We start from the raw sequence: 24,065 nt of genomic DNA, 5'->3' as shown, positions 1-24,065 counted from the left end.
TGAAGGTCCGCTTTCCTCTCCCTCCGCCAGCGGGCGGTGCGAGGGACTGGGCGAGGCAGCGCTTCCCTAAGGAGGCGACCCGCAGCCCCGGCCCCCTCCCGACTCCGCCCCGTTGCAGGGCCCGGGTCGGCGAGGCCTCTCAGCTCTAAGCCCGACGGGACTTGGTGATTGGGCAGGACGGAAGAGCTGGGTGGGGCTTTCCACCGGCGGAGAAAGTCTAGTGGGCGTGGTCGCGACGAGGGCGTGGCCTGGTGCCCCGCCCCCGTCCGCGCGCTCAAAGTGGAGGGTGGCTGTGGGGGCGGGGTCAGAACACTGGCGGCCGATCCCAACGAGGCTCCCTGGAGCCCGACGCAGAGCAGCGCCCTGGCCGGGCCAAGCAGGTATCGACGACCGCGCGGGGCGTCTTGGGCTGGACCAGGCGGGCGCCCGGGGCCTGCTGAGGACCACAAAGGGCACTGGGGGTCGTGGTCCAGGCTGTGCTTCCTCCCGCTGGCCCTGGCCCCTGCCTCCGCCCCCGCCCCCGCCTTCCTGCCGCTAAGCCGGCTGCGGCGGGGCCGATTGGCGCCTGCGCCGCTTCCTGCGGCCGGGGCCAGTCTAATGCATGGGGCCCGGGCGGGGGACTAAGGGGAAACTGAGTCACGTCGGTGTGGGAGCAGTTCTGTGTGGGAGGCACCACCCCCCACTGGGCTCGGGGAAGGATCCCCCTCCAAGCTATGCTTGAGGGTCCCAGCCCCCATCTGTCTCCACAGGGGCCGCACCCCACTCCCGCCTTCCCCTTCTTCAGCACCCAGGGGTCCCGCCCTGGCTCCCAGCAGCCTCGACTGGTCCCGGAATGGCTAGGAGGATCCGCTGCAGCCGCCTCCCTCCCCTCCCCTCCCCCTCGCGTCCCAAGCCCCCGTGTGCTCCCTCCGCTGGCTCTCCGCACAGTGTCAGCTTACACGCCTTATATAGTCCGAGCAGGCTCCAGCCGCGGCCTGCCTGCCGGGACCTGGGGGCGGGGGAGAGGAGAGCCGGCCCCTGACTCACCCGGCCGCCCGAGGCTCCAGGCTGGCTTGGGGGGAGGCCGCGCCAGTTTAGTCCCTCGGCCCACCCCTGGTTGCAAAGAACCTCAAACCTGGATTCAGGCACCCCTCACCGTTCCAGTCCCAAGGGGAGGGGGGTTGCTCCTGTCTTTCCAAAGTGAGGTCCGCCAGCCAGCAGCCCAGGCCAGCCTGACAAAATACCTGCCTACTATGGCTTGGGTATGCCCAGGGGCTGCCCGTGCCTGCCTGGCCCCTGTCCAAGGCTGGTATCCTGAGCTGGCCCGGCCTGCCTGCCTGCCCGCCCACCATGCTGGCCACTCACCTTCTCTTCTCTCCTCTCAGGAGCCGGCATCATGGATTCCTTCAAAGTAGTGCTGGAGGGGCCAGCACCTTGGGGCTTCCGGCTGCAAGGGGGCAAGGACTTCAATGTGCCCCTCTCCATTTCCCGGGTGAGCCTAGGTTTGGGGAGGGGGCTCCCCCAGCGGTCTTTCGGTGCTCAGGTCTCCAGAGGGTGATGGGGGGAGTCCTAACAGGAGCTGGTCAGGGGCCAGCAGGCCAGGAGATGTCTAGGTCCGGAGATGTAGTGGTACCTGCCTGCCACAAGGACTCCCAATGAGGTGGATACTGGGAGGGAGCACCCAGGCTTCTCCAGCCCTGCACTGTACCCGATGCTGTTCTCCCAAGCTCCTGTGGCCACCTCTGAGGGCTGGAGGGAGGCTCATTGTGCAGGATGGGAGCCTAACATTTCAGGAGGTATCTAAACTTGAGGTGGCAATGCTTGGAGCCAGGCCCCAGGAAGGACACTGTGACTATAGGATTTCACTTCAACCTCACTGCCGCCCAGGGAATAGCAATCCTCATCCCGTTTTTCCAGATGAGAGAAGAACTCATGGAGAGGTGGCGGGGCTCGCTCATCGAGTCCATGGTGAAGCAGGGATTGGAATTGAGGCACGGCATGGCGTGCATTTTTTGTGGGTAGAAGGGGTCTCTCCCCAGCCTATGTAAGGACCCACATCCACTGTTCCCATTCAGGATGTGGTGGCCTTTGACCCCAAGCAGAAGTGTAGGACAGGGCTCCATTCTAGGGGCTTAACTTCAGCTTCCAAGAGCCTGCCCTGGTGTGGGTGGAGCTGGAGGCTGGCTCCTCCCTGTAGCAGGGGGATTGCCTTATAAGCCCAAGAATGCAGCCCCACGCTGGGATGGCCAACAGTGGCTGCAGTCTGCAGAGCTGAAAAGGGCAGGCCTAGGCCTGGCCCCCTGAACCCCACTGGTGGGCCTCTCAGCTGGTCACCAGGCTGCAGCCCCAGCTGTATGGTCCAGTTGTGAGACACAACAAATTGCCTGCCCAGAGTGGGTGAGGCCAGCCTGTCGGCTGGCATCTCTGACTGGCCTGGGGGTCAGGAGGGGGTGGGGACTTCCTGCCCCTTTATCCGCCTGCCCCGAGAGACGCACCCAGGCGCCGGGTGGGCAGGCAGCTGTTGTCAGGAAGCCCAAGGCAAGCCCAGCCTGGAGGGGCCCAGAGGGTCGTGGCCTGAGGAGGGGCTCAAGCTGGAGTCTGTCTGTAGGAGCTGGGTGTGGGGGTTAGGGTGGGCAGGCCAGCAGTGCTCTTATCAGGGGTCCTTTGATGGCATTCTCCTGGAACCTGCCCCGCCAGCAGGGTAGTGAGGCAGTGGTTGCCCTATGACACACATCCCACTACATAGCCCTCACACAGCCCTGAAACCTACCTGACGTCCTGCTCCCTGGGAAAGTGCTGGCCCAGTGTGTCTGGGGAGCCTGAACCTCAGTTTCTTCCCTGATGGAGATGACTTTCAGATATGGCCTGTTGGGGGCACTCCGGGCTCCAGCTCCCTGGTCAGCATCCCTGGCATGTGGGCGGGGCCACTAGCTGATCCCAGCCCTGGAGTTGGACCTGGGCCCACATGGGTGGGTGAGGTGGGCTTTTCTGAGTTAGGCCAGCCCCCTCCCCCTCCCCTGACCCCAGAATGGAGGGAGGTGGGAGGGGCAAGGGCTGGCTGTGGGCCCAGGCCTGGGAGATGAGGTAACGTCTGGGACTGGGGGGCTGGGCTGCTCAGGCTGACTCACCCCCACCTCATGCAGGGTCCAGCCCCCTGGCTTTTTCCCTCCTTGGTTCCTCTGGCCTTACCCTGCCCCTGGCTTGAGCCCCTCCCTGCCTTTCTCCAGCCACCCGCCCAGCGCTGTCTTCTGCTCTCCTGCTGCCCTCCCCACGCTCTGAACACCCCTCATCCTCTGTGCTTCCTGCCCTCCTCACTCTGGGAAGGGAAGCCGTCCCTGCCCCCCACCCCCTCTCCAGGAGCCAGCTAGCTGCACCCCAAGACCCCCACCTCGGGCTCAGCCCACAGCTCCCAGGAGCCAGCCCTGTGGGCAGGGAGTGGCTGGGCCAGGTTTCCCTTCTACTGACTCACCATGACCTTGAGTAAGTCACTTCCCCTCTGGGGTGCCACTTCCCCATACACAGTATAAGGGGTTGATTTAGTTGGATTGAACTAAAGGTGAGGGAGTGGCTCAGGGTGTCTCCGGGTGGGCTGACCCCTCAGTTGGGCCCCCATGCTCAGCAGAGGTGGCCCACAGTGGTGGAGCCTTAGGGTCAGAGACACTTCCTGGCTCTGCCTCTTACTAGCTGGGTGACTTGAGGCAAGTTGTTTAACCTCTCTGTGTACATTTGCAAGTGCAAAATGGGTAAAATCCCAATTACTCCACAAGGTTGTTGGAAGATTCAGTGTCAATATGTAGCATACTTGGTGCTCAATAAACTGAAGCAAGTCTTCTTATCTAGCGAGTGAGGGAGGGGCCGCCGAGCTCTCTTAGCCTTCTGACCTCCTATGCAAGCAGGAGGTCATGTTGAGCCCAGCTCGCCTTTCTTTTCCCGGTGCTGTCAACCTCTGTGCCTGGCTGCCCTGCCCTCTGACATCTCTCTGAAACCTCTTGCCTCCCCTCTCCCTGCCTCAGCTCAGTCTGTGCACTGACCCACCTGAGGAGCCTCCTGGGGCCACTGGCAGCCTGGACCCCCCAGATCCCCCCCACCCAGTGAAATTATCTTCCAGCACTGCCTCACAAAAGCCTACTTGATGCAGTGCCAGGCCTCTTGCCAGATGGCTGGGTGGTCCCTTGGGCTCGGACCCGTCAAGCTGCCCTGCCTGTGTTGCTGGGGCTGGGCTAGAGGCCTGGAAGGGGTTTATCAGGGTCACCCTCTCAGGGCCTGGGAGATACCCAATCCCAGACATTAAAACTGCCAGTAGCCCCTCTACCTTCAAAGCCAAGTCCTGGTCCCTTCCCCTGGCATTCAAAGCCATCGTAAGTGAACTCTCACCCGCTAGGCAGCACACGCCATTCGCCTTTACCGAGGCCCACCGCTTCCTCGAAGTCATTCCTGATGGTCTCAGCTCATGCTGGTGGCGGCCATTTCTCCCAGCCTACTGTCTCTACTCATTGCCACAGGAACCAGGGACTCCCAGCTCAAGAGCCTGAAGGATTGGGGTCAGGGGAAATTGGCAATCGAGGGCTTGGGAGTGACAGCCATGTATGGCCTACGAAGTCCCAGCTGTCAACTTAGGTCCCATTCAGGCAGTGTTCACAGGGAACCGGGAGATAACAGGGCCTGTTGCTGGCTCTCAAAGGGTCCCAGCAGACCCCTATAGATGGCCCCCGACAGGGTCCTGGGGGGTGAGAGGTCCATAAGAGCCCCCGGTGGTTTCGGGGAGGAAGCTGCCCCCTGCATGGGCCAGAGGGCATATCTGGTAGGTGGAGTGGCCTGGGCAGGAGGCCAGCAGGAGCCTCAAAAGGCAATGGTCCTCCTGAAAAACTTGGGCTTTAGCCTGAGCGTGGCTGTTTGTGGACATCATAGCAATTTCTGGACTGTGGGGGAGGGTGGTGGCGGTGAATAGATAAGCATCGTGACTGGGGAAGCTCAGGTGAGCACCACCTGAGGGAGAGGGTCTGGCAGTGAATAAATAAGCAGTGCGACTGGGAAATTGTGAAGCTCAGGTGAACACCACCACCTCCTGGGTTGCTTTAGTGTCCAGCAGCTGCCTAGAACTATGTTGAATGAAGAGCTCTCTGGGTTCTGGAAGTGGGGCAGCTTTGGGTGGGGCAGTGTTACCACCGTCAGCCTGGCTTGGGTCTGCAGGGTCCAGGGCCTCGGTCACTTTGCTTCTCTCTCCACAGCTCACTCCTGGGGGCAAAGCGGCGCAGGCCGGAGTGGCCGTGGGTGACTGGGTGCTGAGCATCGATGGCGAGAATGCGGGTAGCCTCACACACATCGAAGCTCAGAACAAGATCCGGGCCTGCGGGGAGCGCCTCAGCCTGGGCCTGAGCAGGTATGCGGGTGGACATGGATGGGTGCGCCGGCGCTGGCAGTGGGGATCCCTGCGGGCCCGGCCCGCTGTCACGCTTTCCTTCTCCTCCAGGGCCCAGCCGGTTCAGAGCAAACCGCAGAAGGTACGAGGCTGGCCGGGACATCCGGGCGGTGGGCGGTGTGGGCTTGGACGGCCAGGCCTGCTCGCCCTCCTGGCACATTCTCGGTACCCCAATCCCTGGCCGGGAGTAGAGGGCAGAAACCGGAGCTAAGGCGGGTCTAGGGCCCTGGAGTTGAGCCAGGGGCTGCCGCACGGTCCTGGCACCACGCATGTCCGCCTGTCTGTCCGCCTGCTGCCTCCCGCCGCCGGCGCTGCGTGCTCGCCCGCACTCGGTCAGCCCTCGGTCCTGCGTGGACTGAGATCGCCACTCCCAAATGGGCCCCTTGAAACCTGAGTCGTCCTCTCCCCGTAGCCTCCAAATAGATGTAGGGGGTGGGGGTGGGGGTGGGGGGCTGGAGCTGCCGCTGTCCTCTGCTGCAGGCGCCCCACTTCCACCCAGGCCCCCACCTTACCCTGCCCGCCCGCCCTGCCCGGCTGTGTCTCTGCCCAGGCCTCCGCCCCCGCCGCGGACCCTCCGCGGTACACCTTTGCACCCAGCGTCTCCCTCAACAAGACGGCCCGGCCCTTTGGGGCGCCCCCGCCCGCTGACAGCGCCCCGCAGCAGAATGGGTACGTCGGCCCCTGCCCGCCCGCGCCCACGCCCACGCCATCAGGCCCACGCCCACGCCATCAGGCCCACTGTGGCCCCACGCCCGCTGCCCGCTGCCCGCTGCTGCTCAGTCTGTGCCGCGCCCCAGCCCGGCGGAACCGTGCGGCAGCGACCCCTGGCGGCCGGGGTGGGGCTGCAGGCACAGGGCCCCTCCCGAGGCTGTGGCGCCTTGCAGGGCACCGCCCTGGGGAGGGGTCTCTGAATGAGGCCGCGCCCCCTGCTGGCGGCTGGGGGTTGGGTTGTGGTGTCGGGCCAGCTGAGCCCCAGACACTCAGTGCCGCCTTGTCCCCGGCTGTTCTGACCCCTCCCCGTCTTTCTTCCTCTCCTGTGTCTGTCCCTTTGTCCCTTTATCTGTCTATCTGTCTTATTTCCTTCACAGGTGCAGACCCCTGACAAGTCAGTGAGCCCCCCTCTGCCTGTGCCTTTCTTCTTCCTTTTGGCACTCTGGGTGGCGGCCCCTCCCCACCCTGGCTGCCCTCCTCTCCACTTCGCCCTCCTGTCCTCTCACCTACCCGCCCAGCAGGGCTCCTGGCCTCACCCTTACCCACTCCCTCCCATCACTGTAACCCAAACCCACATGCACCAAATCCTGGGAGGGGCTGCCCCCACCGCCCACCCCCAGTGTGGGGTTCTGAGCCACACCCTCCCCACAGACAGCCGCTCCGACCGCTGGTCCCAGATGCCAGCAAGCAGCGGCTGATGGAGAACACAGAGGACTGGCGGCCGCGGCCGGGGACAGGCCAGTCGCGTTCCTTCCGCATCCTTGCCCACCTCACAGGCACCGAGTTCAGTAAGTGCCAGCCCAGGGCAGGGGGTACTCTCCTCGCCCCCAGCCCAGGCGTGAGCCCTGACCCTGTGTCTTTTTTGGTCAATGCCTGCCTCTGCCCTCTCAGTGCAAGACCCGGATGAGGAGCACCTGAAGAAATCAAGGTACAGGGACGGGCACCAGCCCCTCTCCCATCTCCTGCCTCTTCCATTCCAGCTACTGCCCTGTGTCTACTCCTGAGGCTCCCAGCTGGGGCTCTCAATTCTCCCTTCCTTCCTTCCTTCCTTCCCTCCCTCCTTCCCTTCCTCCTTCCTTCCTTCTTTCATTTCTTCCCTCCCTCCTTCCTTCCCTCCTCCCTCCCTGCCTCCCTTCCATCTCTCCTTCCTTCCACTTCTTCCTCCCTCTCTCTCTGCCCCTCAGGGAAAAGTATGTCCTGGAGCTGCAGAGCCCACGCTACACCCGCCTCCGGGACTGGCACCACCAGCGCTCTGCCCACGTGCTCAACGTGCAGTCGTAGCCCGGCCCTCTCCAGCCGGCTGCCCTCTCTGCCTCCCTCTTTCTGTTCCTCCTGCCCAGGGCACCCCCTTAGTGCCTCCAGCTTCTGCCTACCTCACCCCCCCTTTCCTGCCCCTGGCCTGAGCCTCCTGCTGGCCTGGCCCTGGCTGCCCACCTGGGTTCATCTGACACTGCCTTCCCTCTTTGCCCTGTGGTACTGCTGTCTGCCAGGTCTGTGCTGCCTTGGGCATGGAATAAACATTCTCAGCCCTGCTTGCTCTGCCTGTCTTCTATCTTTGTGGACCTGGTTTGCATTTGGGGTGTGGGGGTGTTTCGTGGTTCGGACTGTTTGGGCCCTGCCGTCCTCGTTTTCAGTGGGAGGGGGTACCTGGCAAAGGGACCCTGCCCTGCCATCACAGATGGCTTCCTGGCATGAGGGGAGCCCCAGGAGCTGCCTCAGAAGCGGGAGCCCTGCCTCGTCTCCCAGCTAGAGACCGCACACCAGCTAACTGGACATTGCTAGGAGAAGCTGCCCTTCCCATCCCTACCCCAGTGGGACCTGGAATCCAACTCAGCAGTTTCCACGCCCCCAGGCATCTCCCGTGGGGCCAGCAGGACCCAGGTTGGGGGGTGGGGCCATGTCAGGAAGCTCAGCCATGCAGGGCCTTGAATGGCAGATCTTGCAGCCAGGTGCCCGGGACAGAAGCCCCAGCCTCATCTACACCCCAGGAGCCCTGGCCTGGTGAGAGGGAGTGGGCTCGGGCCTGGGCAAGGGTGGGCAGCCTCCAGGGGCATGGGGGTGGTGGGCTTCTCTCAGCTGCCTGGGGATCCACCCCCGTCCTTTGGGGTCCCTGGGCACCCCTTTAGAGTCACTTTCCCCGGCAGGCCCTACCGCCCCCAGCCCTACCAGCCGCCCGCCCTGGGCCGTGGACCCTGCGTTTGCCGAGCGCTATGCCCCGGACAAAACGAGCACAGTGCTGACCCGGCACAGCCAGCCGGCCACGCCCACGCCGCTGCAGAGCCGCACCTCCATTGTGCAGGCAGCTGCCGGAGGGGTGCCAGGAGGGGGCAGCAACAACGGCAAGACTCCCGTGTGTCACCAGTGCCACAAGGTCATCCGGTGGGTGGCCTGTTCCTGTCCGACCCTGGCTTTCCCGTCCTGCAGCCCAGCCCCACCTGTCTGCCCACCTGTCTTGCCTCAGCTGCGACTGGGGGAATAAGGATTCAGTTCTCAGCTGGAGTAGGAGTAGGGACCTGGGCTGGGTCCTCCGATTCTTAATCCCACGCTACCTACCCCAGCCCACCCACAACAACTGCTAGCAGCATCTGCCATGGCGAAATAGCCGAAGGGCCAACCATAGGCTGAAGCTGCACCCCTACCTTTGCTGCTCTCTGGGCAAAGAGGGGCCTGCCCCCTCCCAGTGCGTCTGCCCCTCCCTCCTGCTCTCTGTCTCCCTCTGCTCTCAGAGCATACAGGCCTGGAGCCACTCCGTCTGTGCACTGCCCCGTGGGGCCAAGCAGCATCAAACACCCCCCAGCATCAGCGTGCCGGATTCTAGAGCCTTCCTAGTTCTCAGGCCTGGCCTGCTCTCATCTCTGTCAGCTTTTTTTTTTTTTTTTGAAACAGAGTCTCACTGTGTTGCCCACGTTGGCGTGCAGTGGCGCGATCTCGGCTCACTGCAACCTCTGCCTCCTGGGTTCAAGAGATTCTCCTGCCTCAGCCTCCTGAGTAGCTGGGATTACAGGCACCCGCCACCATGCCTGGCTAATTTTGTATTTTTAGTAGAGACGGGTTTTACCATGTTGGCCAGGCTGGTCTCGAACTCCTCACCTCAGGTGATCTCAGGCCTGCCTTGGCCTCCCAAAGTGCTGGGACTACAGGTGTGAGCCACTGTGCCCAGCCAACTCTCTCAGCTCTTGCCAGGTAGAACAGGCAGGCCAGCAGGACAGGGCAGCTCCAGGGTTTGCCCAGGGGCGGCTCAGCTTTTATGAGGCTCCAGTCCTCAGCCCTTCCTCCCGGGGTCCTCCCTGCTCTAAAGCTGCCTCTCCTGTCACCAGCAGTTCAGTGTGGCGGACTGGCTCTGTAAGCTTCATGGCTGCCACGGTCACTTCCCAAGCCTGTCTTCTATCCTATGTGGAAAATGGGGAGAATGAACTGTCCCTCCCGAGGCCTCCTGGTGGGTGGTCAGTCAACCTGAAGGGGGCCAAGACCCCCACCTCTCTGCGTGTGCTCCCTCTGACCGCTCTCGCCTCCCTGCAGGGGCCGCTACCTGGTGGCGCTGGGCCACGCGTACCACCCGGAGGAGTTTGTGTGTAGCCAGTGTGGGAAGGTCCTGGAAGAGGGTGGCTTCTTTGAGGAAAAGGGCGCCATCTTCTGCCCACCATGCTATGACGTGCGCTATGCACCCAGCTGTGCCAAGTGCAAGAAGAAGATTACAGGCGTGAGTAGGGCTGGCTGGCGGGGAGGTGGTCCCAAGCCTGTCAGTGGGAACGAGAGCTGCTGGGAAACCCTCAGTCCAGGTCTCTCCCCGAGTGAGCCCTCCGGGTCCTTACCAGCGTAATAAATGGGCTGCTGTACTGGCCTCACCCTGCATTAGTCAGGATGCTCTTAACAAATGACCATGTTCCTGCTCAGAAACCGCCCAAGGCTGCAAAGAGCATGAGGACCAAGCCAGGAGAAGCCCTGGGCCCTCCTGACTCCCACTTTGGGCTCTCCCTGCCCTGGTGAAATGACAGAACGGCCAGCTTGACATGCTGAAGCTGCTCTGTCTCATGCGTCCTCCTCATTTCTGGATCCAGAGCCAGGGCTGCCAGGAGTAGCCAGAGAGCTCTGTGTGGTGATGTTCATATTAGTGAGGTTTACCTTGACCACGAGCAGTGGGAAACTCAAAATAATGGTGGCTTATTTCTCATCTAAAAACATCCTGGGGTGGGTGGTCTGGGACTGATCTGGTGGACCCAGGCTCCTCCTTGTTGCTTGACTGTTGGCAGCACCTGCTTACTTACCACTCATGGTGCAAGATGACACTTCAGCCTCCGCCAAAATGCTCACCTTCCAGCCAGCAGGAAGTCGGAAGGAGAAGAAAGGGGACAGAGCCCCATGGCGTCCATCCTTAGAGGATGCTGCCACCTGCACCTCTGCTTTCATCCTGTTGGTCAGAACTCAGTCACATGACCACACCCAGTGGCAACGGAGGCTGGGAAATATAGTCTTTATTTTGGGCACCCATGTGTCCAGCAAAACTGGGGGTTCCATCAGTCGGCAAGAACGGGAGAGTGGCCGATGCAGTGGCTGATGCTTGTATCCCAGCACTTTGGGAGGTCGAGGTGGGCAGATCTCCTGAGGTCAGGAGTTCAAGACCAGCCTGGCCAATATGGTGAAACCCTGTCTCTGCTAAAAATAAAAAAATTAGCTGGGTGTGCTGGCGCACCTGTAGTCCCAGCTACTTGGGAGGCTGAGGCAGGAGAATCGCTTGATCTTGAGAGGTGGAGGTTGCAGTGAGCCAAGATCGTGCCACTGCATTCCAGCCTGGGAGACAGCAAAAAAAAAGGGCCAGGCACGGTGGCTCACACCTGTAATCCCAGCACTTTGGGAGGCCGAGATGGGCGGATCACGAGGTCAGGAGATTGAGACCATCCTGGCTAACACGGTGAAACCCCATCTCCACTAAAAATACAAAAAAATTGGCGGGGCATGGTGGAGTAGTCCCAGCTACTCGGGAGGCTGAGGCAGGAGAATGGCGTGAACCTGGGAGGCAGAGCTGGCAGTGAGCCGAGATCGCGCCACTGCACTCCAGCCTGGGCGACAGAGCGAGACTCTTGTCTCAAAAAGAAAATAAGAAAGAGAAATCTGCCTCCCAGCCTTGGGCTCCCGCCCTACCAGCCCACACCCCTGGTAGAGCCCCTCTCCCACCAGCTGAAAGCCCAAGTTCCTTCACTGTGACCTTGTCTGCTCCTCTAAAACAGGCAACACCAGACAGTGAGAAGAGCCAGCCAGACATGGGCAGAAAACCTGTTTCTGTGATCTACTGGCTGTGTGAGCAGGGGCTAGTTGCTCTCTCTGGGCCTCACTAAAGAGAAGGGTGGCACTATGCTGGGGCCGGCACGGTTGCAAGGTAGATGTAAGATGGGGTACAGGTGTTGTGGAGGGCAGAAATGCACCATCCGAAGGCTACATGTCCCCCACACTTATGTCTTGCTTGGCCCACACTGTTTCATTTTAAAATCAGTAGCAAACAATTTAAAAAATCAGAAGATTTGCCTGCATGATGCAGTGGCTCATGCCTGTAATCCCAGCACTTTGGGAGGCCAAGGTGGGAGGATTGCTTGAGCCCAGGAGTTCAAGACCAGCATGGGCACCATAGCAAGACCCCTGTTTCTACAAAAAAAAAAAAAAATTAGAAAATTAGCCAAGTGTGGTGGCATGCACCTGTGGTCCCAGCTACTTGGGAGGCAGAGGGAAAGTGAGATCTGCTTTTTATTTCTTTATGTATAATGATAGGGTCTTGCTCTGTTGCCCAGGCTGGAATGCAGTGGCATGATCACTGCTCACTGCAGCCTTGATCTCCTGGGCTCAGAGGATCCTCCCACCTCAGCCTCCCAAATAGCTAGGACTAGAGGTGCCCACCAGCATGCTCAGCAGATTTTTAAATCTTTTTGTAGAGATGAGGTTTTGCTATGTTGCCCAGGCTGGTCTCGAACTCCTGGCCTCGAGCGATCCTCCCACCTTGGCCTCCCAAAGCACTGGGATTACAGACGTGAGCCACTGCACCCAGCAGATTTCCCTTTAACACCTAGGTTTCAGCCTGAGCCAGGCAGGCATTCCTGAATGAAGCAGTAGTACTGCTCCCAGAAGAAGAGACCCTCCTCCGTGTGACACAGTCCCCACTTGGCCCTTGCAGGGATTGGATCTGGGATCCCTGGATTTAAACTCAGGGCCATCTCATAACAGCCTCACAAGGCTGGGATTAGCTTCCCGGTTCACAAGGGAAGAAACCAAGGCTTGAGAAGGTCAAGGTCAGGCCGGACCCACACATCTTGGACCCTCGTACCGCCTCCAGGCCCCAGGCTGCCCTCTGCCTGCTCCAGATGTGAATACTGCTGGCCCTGGCTGGCCCCGAGGGTCCTAGGGATGAACAGCCCAGCCCAGGGAGAGCTCAGCCCCTTGTGCCTCTGCCCCTTCCCACCTCCTGCGGAGGCCGGTCGACTCACCCACAAAGGGCCAGGCACTGTGGGGATAGATCAGCTAACAAAACAGTTGATGCTTCCTGCCCTTCTGGGCCTTACATTTTGGCTGGAAGAAGAGGGGAGAGGCAGACTGTAAGCAATAAGCGCAATAAGTAGGTTGCCTGGAAGTAATGTTAGATCACGTTACGGAAAACAGGAAAGAGCAGAGCGACAAGTGCTGGGGCGCGTGGTGCAGGGAAGGCAGCTGGCTGCTGCTGGTGTGGTCAGAGTGGGCCCTCATGGAGAAGACTGCATTCGAGCAGAAACTTGAAGGGGTTGAGGGGTGAGCCTAGAGATATCTGGGGCAGAGCAGTCCAGGCAGAGGGGACAGCCGGTGTCAAGCCCAGGACAGGAGTGTGCCTGGTGTGCCAGTTTCGGGCAAGAGGCCAGTGTGCAGAGGCAAGGTGAGAACGCAAGGGAGAGCAGTGGAGGAGACGGGTGGGAACGAAGTCAGACCTGCTGGCCTCCAGCCTCTGCATGGGGCTTGGCTCTTGCTGGGAGCAATGGGAAGCAGTACACGGTTTCATGCAGTGGGAGAAGGCCTGTCTTGGGTTGCAGGGGCACGCTGTGGCAGCTGGGATCAGAGAGAGGAGCTTGTAGGCCAGTTGTTATGTGGTCCCACGGGCCAGATGGCCATGGCTTACCTCACTTCAGGGAGGCTGTGAGAAGCACTCAGAATCTGGATGTGCCTTGGGGGTGGGCCCCACTGGATTTCCTGGTGGACCTGGTGTGGGGTGTGAGAGGAGGGTGTGTTTGGCTGCAGCAGACAGGAGAATGGAGTTGCCATCCGTGTGATGGGGATGGCTGTGGGAGGAGAGGTTTGGGGTGAGGGAATCAGGAACTGAGTGCTGGACATGGCAAGTCTGAAGGCGCAGTGGTCGTCCACTCAGAGACCTTGGAGTTGGAGATGGAGGTGTGGGAGTCCTGAACAGTTAGATGTAGTGTTTACCGTGAGAAGGAGCAGGGCTTGCGGCCAGCCGTCCTGTGTTCCCGTGACCCAGGGCAGGGCAGGAGGGGGGGCCTGAGCCTGCCGAGTGACTGGGACCTCCTTCCAGGAGATCATGCACGCCCTGAAGATGACCTGGCACGTGCACTGCTTTACCTGTGCTGCCTGCAAGACGCCCATCCGGAACAGGGCCTTCTACATGGAGGAGGGCGTGCCCTATTGCGAGCGAGGTACCCACTGGCCAGTGAGGGTGAGGAGGGATGGTGCATGGGGCAGGCATGAATCCAGGTCCTCTTTCTCTCTGCCCCCATTCTCAGACTATGAGAAGATGTTTGGCACGAAATGCCATGGCTGTGACTTCAAGATCGACGCTGAGGACCGTTTCCTGGAGGCCCTGGGCTTCAGCTGGCATGACACCTGCTTCGTCTGTGCGGTGAGAGCCCCGCCCCTCGAACTGAGCCCCAAGCCCACCGGCCCTCTGTTCATTCCCCGGGAGATGCAGGAGAAGTTGGGAAGGGGCCTCTCCTGCTGCCCCCAACCCCATGTGACTGGGCCTTTGCTGTCCTTAGATATGTCAGATCAACCTGGAAGGAAAGACCTTCTACTCCAAGAAGGACAGGCCTCTCTGCAAGAGCCATGCCTTCTCTCATGTGTGAGCCCCTTCTGCCCACAGCTGCCGCGGTGGCCCCTAGCCTGAGGGGCCTGGAGTCGTGGCCCTGCATTTCTGGGTAGGGCTGGCAATGGTTGCCTTAACCCTGGCTCCTGGCCCGAGCCTGGGGTTCCCTGGGCCCTGCCCCACCCCCCTTATCCTCCCACCCCACTCCCTCCACCACCACAGCACACCGGTGCTGGCCACACCGGCCCCCTTTCACCTCCAGTGCCACAATAAACCTGTACCCAGCTGTGTCTCGTGTGCCCTTCCCCTGTGCATCCGGAGGGGCAGAATTTGAGGCACGTGGCAGGGTGGAGAGTAAGATGGTTTTCTTGGGCTGGCCATCTGGGTGGTCCTCGTGATGCAGACATGGCGGGCTCATGGTTAGTGGAGGAGGTACAGGCGAGACCTCATGTGCCAGGCCCGGTGCCCACAGACATGAGGGGAGCCACTGGTCTGGCCTGGCTTGGAGGTTAGAGAAGGGTAGTTAGGAAGGGTAGTTAGCATGGTGGCTCATGCCTGTGATCCCAGCACTTTGGAAGGCCAAGGCGGGCAGATCGCTTGAGGTCAGGAGTTCGAGACCTCATGGCCAACATGGTGAAACAACGTCTCTAGTAAAAATACAAAAATTAGCTGAGTGTGGTAGGGCAGGCCTGTAATCCCAGCTACTCAGGAGGCTAAGGCGGGAAAATCACTTGAACCTGGGAAGTGGAGGTTGCAGTGAGCTGAGATCACACCACTGCGCTCGAGCCTGGGTGGCAGATGGCAGAGCGAGACCCTGCTTCAAAAAAAAAAAAAAAAAAAAAAGAGAAGGGTAGTTGTAGTTGGGGGTGGATCTGCAGAGATACGGTGTGGAAAACAGCAATGGCCACAGCAAAGGCCTGGAGGGGCCAGCTGCCGTCCAAACAGAAGAAGGCGGGGCTGGAGAGGGTAGCCCTTAGGTCCTGCGAGGCCACGAGTGCCAGGCAGTAGAGCTGGGGCTGTCTCTTGAGGTTAGGGCAGGGCACGGCACAGCAGAGTTTGAAATAGGTTTGTGTTGTATTGCAGTAAAGAGGCCCCAGAACACTGAGGGAGTGCAAGAGGGAGGCTGGGAGGAAGAGTTGCAGCAGGGCCTAGGGGCGGGGGCCAGGCAAGGGAGGGGCAGAGAGTAATATGGCAGAGATGGGACCCAGTGGCAGGTCCGGGGGATGAGGGATGGAGAGAAGGACAGGAGCGTTGCCATGCATCTGGCCTATACCAGACACGCTCACGCTGTCTCCCGCGAACCTCCTAGCAACCTTGCGCCGTTGTGTGCAATCACTTACTTCATTTTTTCTTTTTTAACTTTAATTTTTTTTGTTTTTAAGAGACAGGATCTCCCTAGGTTGCCCGGGCTGGTTTCAAACTCCTGGGCTCAAGCAATTCTTCCTCCTTAGCCCCAAAGTGCTGGCATTACAGGTGTGAGCCACCATGCCTGGCCCACTTATTTTCTAGATGAGGCACAGAAAGATTGGGAGACTTGACCAAGGTCACGCTGTCATTGAGCCATGAGCCAGACTAGAATCCAGGCCTGAAGCTGGGTGCGCTGTCCCAGGACTGGCTGGCACTGAGTACCATTTGCCAGTGAGCATCTCTCTGGGAAGCTGACTTCTGCCCGGTACCTGGAGGACTGTAGACCTTGGTGGTGGCGCCGTCACTCTGGGGCTTCCTGCCTCCCACTGATGCCCGCACCACCCTAGAGGGACTGTCATCTCTCCTGTCCCAAGCCTGGACTGGAAAGACTGAAGAGAAGCCTTAAGTAGGCCAGGACAGCTCAGTGTGCCATGGCTGCCCGTCCTTCAGTGGTCCCTGGCATGAGGACCTGCAACACATCTGTTAGTCTTCTCAACAGGCCCTTGGCCCGGTCCCCTTTAAGAGACGAGAAGGGCTGGGCACGGTGACTCACACCTCTAATCCCAGCACTTTGGAAGGCTGAGGCTGGAGAAGGGCTCCAGCTTAGGAGTTCAGGACCAGCCTGGGCAACATGGTGAGACCCTGTTTCGTTTTGTTTTTTATTTTTTTGAGATGGAGTCTTGCTCTGTCGCCCAGGCTGGAGTGCAGTGGTGCAATCTCGGCTCACTGTAACCTCCACCTCCCAGGTTCAAGCGATTCCCCTGCTTCAGCCTCCCAAGTAGCTGGGACTACAGGCTTGCGCCACCACGCCCAGCTAATTTTTTTGTATGTTAGTAGAGACAAGGTTTCACCATGTTAGCCAGGATGGTCTCGATCTCCTGACCTCATGATCCGCCTGCCTCAGCCTCCCAAAGTGCTGGGATTACAGGTGTGAACCGCTGCGCCCGGCCTGGTGAGACCCAGTTTCTACAAAATATTAAAACATTAGAGGCCAGGGCTGGGCGCGTTGGTTCACGCCTGTAATCCCGGCACTTTGGGAGGTCAAGGCAGACAGATCGCCTGAGGTCAGGAGTTCCAGACCAGCCTGGCCAACACAATAAAGCCCTGTCTCTACTAAAAATACAAAAATTAGCCAGGCATGGTGGCACACGCCTGTAATCTCAGCTACTCGGGAGGCTGAGGCAGGAGAATCGCTTAAACCCAGGAGGCTGAGGTTACAGTGAGCTTGAGATCGTGCCACTGCACTCCAGCCTGGGGAACAGAGTGAGACTCTGTCTCAAAAAAAAAAAAAAAATATATATATATATATGGCCAGGCGTGGTGGCTCACACCTGTAATCCCGGCACTTTGGGAGGCCGAGGTGGGCAGATCACCTGAGGTCAGTAGTTTGAGACCAGCCTGGCCAACATGGTGAAACCCCGTCTCTACTAAAAATACAAAAATTAGCCAGGTGTGGTGGTGCATGCCTGTAATCCCAGCCACTCAGAAGGCTGAGGCAGGAGAATCCCTGGAACCCAGGAGACAGAGGTTGCAGTGAGCCAAGACTGCGCCACTACACTCCAGCCTGGGCAACAAAGCAAGACTGTCTCAAAAAAAAAAAAAAAAAATTCAGCTGGGCCTAGTGGTGCATTCTTGTGGTCCCAGCTACTTGGGAGGCTGAGGTGGGAGGATCACTTGAGCCCAGGAGGTTGAGGCAGCAGTAAGCTGCCCTCCAGCCTGAGCAACAAAGCGAAACCCTGTCTCTTTTTTTTTTAAAAAAAAAAAAAAAAGGGGAGAGAGAGACAAGAAAGGTCTCTGCTGTGTTCTCTCTTGGAATCCTGGAGAATGAGTGCAAAGCTTCGTGTGTGATTTTCGTGTTGTTTTTTTTTTTTCTGCCTGCCTCGGCCTCCCAAAGTGCTGGGATTACAGGCATGAACCACCGCACCCAGCCTCGTGTTATTTTCATGATGCCTGGCCGGAGTGACTTTATGTCAGTGCCTGGCATATAGTGGATGCCCAGTAAGTGTTTGTTGAATGATCACGAGGCGCCTGTGGGACATTTAGGAGACACATTCAGGAAACAGCTGAAGATTCAAGTCTGGATTCACCTCCACTTCAATTCGGGAATGAATTTGAGACAGGCTCAGGGCAGTCAACATAGATGCTGGTCACTGAGGCCTAGGGAGAGCCAGGAGCAGGGCCCACGCAGGGAGCATCAGGGGTCAAGCAGATGGGATGTGGTTTTCTTTCAACCTGGACATCCTTGGCATGTTAACCACAGAGTAGCTTTCACTTCCACAAGGAAATGTGCTCTCTCCCACTTCTCTTGAACTGCGAAGCCCTCTCAGTCCGTCCTCGGTTCCCATGGATACAAGCGAGAAGGGCACAGGGACGGATGGTAACTGTAGCCGGGAGCCCGTCTGGGAATGCTGAGCAGCACAGCCAGATCTGCCAGTTTATCGACAGCGTCCAGAGGTTCAGATTTGTATGTGAGATCTGGTGTTTGAATATTGGCAACTACATTAGATTTTTTTTTTAATCCTATTAGAAAAATAACAAATGTGGGCCAAATCCAGCATGAGGACGGCCAGGGCCCAGCATAGTGAGGAGGTGAGACGCCGGAACACCAGCATCACAGCACTGGGCAGGAACAGCACGGCCAGGGCAGGAGGACAACAACCTCCAGGGAAGGGGCAAGGAAGCCTGGACAGGGCAAGAGCGTGTCAAGAAGCTGCCGACAATGTCAACCAGGCAGATAAGGCCGAGGAGTCCCTCGTGGCATTTCACAACAAGGTGACATTTGCCAGATCAGTTTAGCCGAGCTGGGGCGGCTGCCAGGGTTAAAGAGGAACAAGGCGGGAGGGTGGGGAGGGTGTGGAAGGAGAGAGTGCAGACAGCTCTTTTAAGAGGTTTGGCTGTGGTGGGCCAAGATGACCGCCAAGCTCAGCTGAGAGGCCAGGGTGTGGGTGGCGGGAGGGGCCTGGGAGGCATCTGCTGGAGGATGGTGGGAGAAGATGGGAGAAGTTGGGAGGGGGCTGTAAGGAGAGAGTGGGGTGAAGGGCAGGGGCAAATGCAGAACCGTGGAGCTGGAGCTAGCCTAGAGTGGGGCAGGAGCAGGTGCCAGGCACCTGCTTGAAACAGCCACCCTCACTCCGTAGGCCGGAAACGTGATGCAATCACATGTCATTTAATCATCATAACACCTTTGAGAACACATTATTATAGGCATGTTTCAGATGAGGGTACTGAGGCTCAGAGAGGAACAGTGACTTGTACAGAGTCACCCAGATGGAATGGCCTGGACTGCCGCTCCAAGGATCAAAGGCCAAAGGGTTCCCCGCTGACCCACCAGCACTGCCCAGGTCCTCTCATGCGTCCCCCATTACCTGGGCTCCCATCCAGACTTTGCCGCTCCACCAGCTGTGTGCCTCCGGGCAAGACACAACCCTTCTTTGAGCCTTGGTTTCCCCATCTGTCAAATAATAGCAGCTGGGCACAGTGGCTTACACCTGTAATCCCAGCACTTTGGAAGGCCGAGATGGGTGGATCACCTGAGGTCAGGAGTTCAAGACCAGCCTGGCCAACATGGTGAAACCTCGTCTCTACTAAAAATACAAAAATTAGCCAGGCGTGGTGGCGGGCGCCTGTAATCCCAGCTACTCAGGAGGCTGTGGCAGGAGAATTGCTTGAACCCAGGAGGTGGAGGTTGTGGTGCGCTGAGATTGCGCCACTGCACTCCAGCCTGGGTGACAGAGTGAGACTCCGTCTCAAAAAAATAATAATAGCAACCACAAGCTGCAAAGATCACAGTGTTCCGAAGCTGGGGTGCAAGGCTGTGCGGGCGGAGGCCATGGGGACTGGGAAGTAAATGTCCTCGTGCCAGGCAGGAGAGGCCATTAGCACCCTTGGAGGGGGCAGAGCCCATGGCAGGGGGCTGAGTGGGTAACTGGAGAGGCAGCAGGCAAGGGAGGGGTTTTTCCCAGCTCAGAATGGCTTGAGCTCATTTGGATCAGCAGGGAGAGAGGCGGTGGAGGGCGAGGGACTGTTTTGCCAGAGTACAGAGGCAGGCACTCATGATTCTGCCACTGCCTCCTCAGTGCAGGGCCCCACATGGCCTTGGTACACACATAAGGTACACACACCATCCTCAGACTCTCCACGTGGCCCTGCCACAGGAAGGGAGCTGAGGCCCTGGGCTAAAGGGCTGGCCACAGGTCGCCCTTTGAACTTGAGACTGCCTAAATCCAAAGCTGACCCTGAGACTGGAAGAAGAACCCCTCCCAACGGAGGCCTTAAAGGAAGGAGGGGAGGGGACCAGGGTTCCGGGGGTCATGGTGGAACAAGAACAAGCTCGCTGACTGACAGCCTGGGGGAACTCAGGACACCAGCACCAGCCACTTGGGAGATTGTGCGGGGGGAGCCACTTCTGAGCCAGTGAGGACCCCAGGACCAGCCTGGGCCCTCCCGCTCAGGTTTTTGGAGTACTGGAAGATCAACTGAGATTTCACCCAAGTTTCTTGCCACTGACAAAATGACCACTACTTGGGTACGAGGCAGATTAGGTAGGCCTCTCAGCTGCAATTCAAGCTAGTGTAAGCAAAAACGGGGATAATTGAACTGAAAAAGTGAATGGCTTCAGACCTGGCTGGATCCAGGTACCTATGGCGGCTACCGGGACCCTCTCTCATGCTCTCCACCTCTCGGCTCTGCTGTCCTCAATGCTGGCTTCATTCTCAGAAGGCTCTCCCCACTATTGGCAAGGATGGCCCCCAGCGGCTCCAGGCCCATACCTGGCCAGCTCAGCAGCCCCAGCGGACAGAGGGAGCCTTTCTTTTCTTTTTTATTTATTTATTTATTTTGAAATGGCGTCTCGCCCTGTGGCCCAGGCTGGAGTGCAGTGGTGTGATCTCAGCTCACTGCAACCTCCGCCTCCCGGATTCAAGCGTTTCTCCTGCCTCAGCCTCCTGAGTAGCTGGGACTACAGGCATGCGACACCACGCCCAGCTAATTTTTGTATTTTTAGTAGAGACAGGGTTTCACCATGTTGGCCAGGATGATCTTGAGCTCTTGACCTCGTGATCTGCTCGCCTCGGCCTCCCAAAGTGCTGGGATTGCAGGCGTGAGCCACCGCGCCCGGCAAGGGAGGCTTTCTTAATGGCGCCAGCGAAAGTCCGAGGGCCAACGCCCATTGGACTAACTTGGGTCATGTGTCTGTCTCTGAAGTAGTCACTGGGTCTGACCCTTCCTGGCTTGGACGACATACTCTTGTTTAGAGCTGAAAGTGGAAAGTCTGCCAGAAAACGGGAGGCGGAGCAGGCCTGGCAGGGAGGTCCATGGCACTTCCTCCCCTCATGCCCAGGGCCCCGCCCCCGACTCCACTCCCAGACCTCAGAGCTGGAGCGTCTGCAACTTCTGACCAGACTCCAGCCCACCTCACCCCTGCATGCAGAAATAGGGGTGCTACAAGGGGAAGCGGGGAGGGTGTGTGGGGTACCGAAATGACCTGGGACAGACCTGGGTTCCCATTCAGACTTTGCCACTCACCAGCTGCGTGTCTCCGGGCAAGTCACTGACTCTCTCTGGGCCTCAGTTTTCCCATCTGTAAAATAATAATAACAATCAACACATTGACAGCACCTACTATGTCCTGGTCTCATTTTAAGCACTTCCTAGATACTTTTTGAAAATCCTCAAACTGACCCTAGGAGGTAGGTACCATCACTATCACCCCCATATTACAGTTGAAGATGAGTGATTCAAGATAGGTCAGGCACCAAGCTCAAGGTCACAGCATTAGCAATAGACTCCTCAGGAGCAGAGCTAACGTGAATGAACGTGGCTGGCCCAGCGCCAGGGGCAGATACCTGGGAACAGCCATGAGCTTTGTGATGATCAAGGGGCAATCTGTGTGTGTGCTTGGTGGGATCTTGCAGAGGTTGGAAGAGGCCAGAGAAGACTCCACCAGCTCTTGCTGAAAAAGTCTTGCAGCCTCCCCTCAGCCCTAAAACCTTCCCGGAGAGGTGTGGGGGAGCACAGAACAGGAAGGTGGGGGTGGAGGGAGGAGGGTGGGGCTGTGAGGAGGGAGGGAGGGGGTTCTCCTTCTAAGCCTCCATCCAGTCCCATTTTATTCTCACAACAGGTTATCAAAAGGAAACTCAGAGAGGGGAAGTGTTTCAGCCAAGGTCACACAGCAAAGGCCCAGTTTCTGGATCTCAGTCCTCCCTTGTCTCATCTTTTCCACTCTGGGGATCCAGAAGTCATTGGCCCAGCCTCCCGCTGTGTGTAGGGGGAGCTCATGCTCTGGGGGTGGGAGAGACCGACCTGTCAGCGACTTGAAGGGTGATCGGTTTGGGGGTGGCAGACACGAAGTCCTGGTAGGAGGAACCCACCAGCCGCCCACCCACCAAGGCTGAGTGTGTGGGCTTCAGGGGCAACAGCAGCTGAAAGGAGGCAGGTTCTCAGAGGACAGTGACCAGTGGCCACCCACTCCCACCAGTCAGGGCAACTGAGAACTATGGGTCCACTGAGTTTGGCAAGTTAGGGGTTACTGGTGACCTTGGCCAGAGCAGTGCCAGAGAAAATGCGGGGAGGAGGAGACAGAGTACAGATGTCTGTCTGCATCCTATAGAAATGAGGGGATGAAGATAACCTGGAAGGGTGACGGGTGCAGAGACCAGGGGAGTGGGCTCTAGGGCATGCCAGCAGGGAACACCCTTGCTTCCCTGAAAATAGGGAAAACTGAGTGCAGGGTGTATGGGAACTCTCTATACTATCTTTGTAACTTTTCTGTAAATCTAACACTGTTCTAAAATAGAAAGTTTATTTAAAAATGTTGATGGCAAGAGGTGAGAGTGGGCGTGGCTGGAGAGTTTGTAGGTGGCTGGTGGGGAGGCAGGAATTTGAGGAAGGAAGAGCTTAGATGCATTTAGGGCTTCTGTTTTTTGGATGCAAAATTGAGTGTGCAGGAGGCTGGGGGGTGAGGGGAGCAGGGGGGGCGAGGAGCTGTGAGCTAGGACAAATCAAAGGAAGCTGGAAGAGGCTGAGGCCACAGATGCTCATGGCCAGCCATCTGCTGCCCCTCCCTGGCTGCAGGGTCTCCCTCCTCCCCAGAATCAGGCTCTTCATGCCTAAGGGTGGGGGATGGCTGAAGCTCTGTCCCTCCATGGCTCTCCCCACTTCCCTTCCCCACCGTGTGTCACCCACTCCCTTAGGGATCCCCATTGCAGGCCAACCACACCTACTGGCCAGTTGGTCTAGGGCACAGGGTCTGGCTGTGTCCCTGCCTGGGCCTCACTCTAGTGGTGGCCATGGAGAAATTGCCATGGCCAGTGGTCCCTAGACATAGTGGGCACTGACTTCCCAAGGCAGGGGCCTGTGAGTATTTTGAGTTTTAAGAGGGTTCTCCCAACTCCAAAGCGCCAGGAACACTGCCACATAGGCAGCCCTGCTCTCCTTCTCTTGGCATAGCCAATTACCCAACGCAGAACTCGGAGGCCTGGCTAGAACCACCTCCTCCTCCGCGGTGCGGTTGGGACCAGGTGAAGTTTGCTCAGGGAGGTCGAGGTTGGAGGCTTTGTAGTGGTGGAAAAGGCTTCTGAGCGCTGTGGACGGTTTCAGGGTCCCAACCCAGCAAGGAACGGAGTTCTGGAAGGCCCTGGCATGGTGTCCACTCCCTTGCAGGGGGGACTTTTCTAAGGCCCCCTCCCGTTCTGTGCTTAGAGCTTTAGGAGATAAAGGTGCCAAGAGGCTGGCCCTGAGCGTCCTTGGAGGAGCCCTGCCGTGGGAGTCTGGGGTTAGATGCTGCTTCCGGAACTCTACTTGGGACTCCTCTGGGAGGCGTGAGGCTTGGGAGAGAATGCAAAGGATCTCCTAGCTGGCCCCATCTGAGAGGGCACAGGCGTGGAGGGGAGGAGAGGCCTGGAATGGAGGGATAATGAGCTGGGTAGGGGCTGAGAATGGCCTGGAATAAGTGGTCATGGAGCCGAGATGGGGGGCTGTGGTTGGGAATTGGGAACTGGGATCAGGATGAGACTGGGATGGGTTGGACTGAAGATGTGCCGTGACACATGTTGGGGGGGACACGTGCTAAGCATGGGGCTGAAGCTGGGATGGGAAAGCAACTGGGGTGGATTTGAGGGTGGGATGCAGATGACAGTGGATATGATGGGATAGACTAGGCAAGGACCTCTCAGGGAAAGGAGACGGGCCAGGGGTGGGGTGGTGTGTGAGCTGGGTTGGGATGAAAATGGGTTTAACATGGGGTGGGACGCACCAGGAATGGAGATCAATGAAGCAATGGGTGGGGCGGAACCGGATTGGGACGGGGGGGGTGGGCGGGGGGAGGTGGGGACGGGACTGGGTTCGGGGCTGGAAGGAGGGCTAGCGCCGAGGTTACGGACGGGGCAGGTGAGGGTTCGGGACGTGGGTGGGGCTGGCCCTGGAGCGGCGCGCAGGGGTGGCGGGTGAGGGGCGCGGGGGCGCCCGGGGCAGGCCGGGAAGGGGGGGCGGGCCTCCCCCTGGGCC

General features: G+C 58.8%; 1 protein-coding gene and 1 long non-coding RNA gene across 8 annotated transcripts; one reads left to right on the top strand and one right to left on the bottom strand.

The window, feature by feature from the left end:
* The first annotated feature begins 224 nt into the window (after positions 1-224).
* PDLIM7 (PDZ and LIM domain 7) lies at positions 225-14,446 on the top strand. Of its 6 annotated transcripts, none has more exons than XM_034961084.1 (14): positions 229-380; positions 1,365-1,471; positions 5,208-5,359; positions 5,450-5,480; positions 5,949-6,067; positions 6,487-6,507; positions 6,761-6,897; positions 7,001-7,037; positions 8,055-8,110; positions 8,254-8,488; positions 9,629-9,809; positions 13,650-13,770; positions 13,858-13,973; positions 14,110-14,446. In XM_034961084.1, the coding sequence occupies exons 2-14, from the start codon at positions 1,376-1,378 to the stop codon at positions 14,194-14,196; spliced, it is 1,389 nt and encodes a 462-aa protein (XP_034816975.1). In that variant the 5' UTR covers positions 229-380; positions 1,365-1,375; the 3' UTR covers positions 14,197-14,446. The 6 variants fall into 6 exon arrangements, with proteins under 6 accessions (XP_008956634.1, XP_034816975.1, XP_034816974.1 ...); XM_034961083.1 differs by having other exon boundaries at positions 5,898-6,067; XM_003806867.3 differs by lacking the exon at positions 5,949-6,067 and having other exon boundaries at positions 6,487-6,503.
* Positions 14,447-20,471: 6,025 nt separating this feature from the next.
* Positions 20,472-24,056, bottom strand: LOC117980441 (uncharacterized). Of its 2 annotated transcripts, none has more exons than XR_008625512.2 (4): positions 23,018-24,056; positions 21,864-21,982; positions 21,087-21,141; positions 20,472-20,832 (listed from the first exon to the last, which is right to left on the bottom strand). It is a non-coding gene; the product is annotated as an uncharacterized LOC117980441 (long non-coding RNA). The 2 variants fall into 2 exon arrangements; XR_010112141.1 differs by having other exon boundaries at positions 20,472-20,817.
* Positions 24,057-24,065: the final 9 nt, after the last annotated feature.

This window comes from Pan paniscus, chromosome 4, assembly GCF_029289425.2.
Source record: "Pan paniscus chromosome 4, NHGRI_mPanPan1-v2.0_pri, whole genome shotgun sequence".
Classification (NCBI taxonomy): Eukaryota; Metazoa; Chordata; class Mammalia; order Primates; family Hominidae; genus Pan; species Pan paniscus.
This window is presented reverse-complemented; position numbering and strand designations above follow the sequence as displayed.

Bases quoted from the DNA above. Each gene is read 5' to 3' on its own strand.
- PDLIM7 (XM_034961083.1), top strand. From the start codon at position 1,376: ATGGATTCCTTCAAAGTAGTGCTGGAGGGGCCAGCACCTTGGGGCTTC. The intron at 1,472-5,207 runs GTGAGCCTAGGT...CTCTCTCCACAG, and splicing joins TGCCCCTCTCCATTTCCCGG to CTCACTCCTGGGGGCAAAGC. The intron at 8,489-9,628 runs GTGGGTGGCCTG...GCCTCCCTGCAG, and splicing joins CAGTGCCACAAGGTCATCCG to GGGCCGCTACCTGGTGGCGC.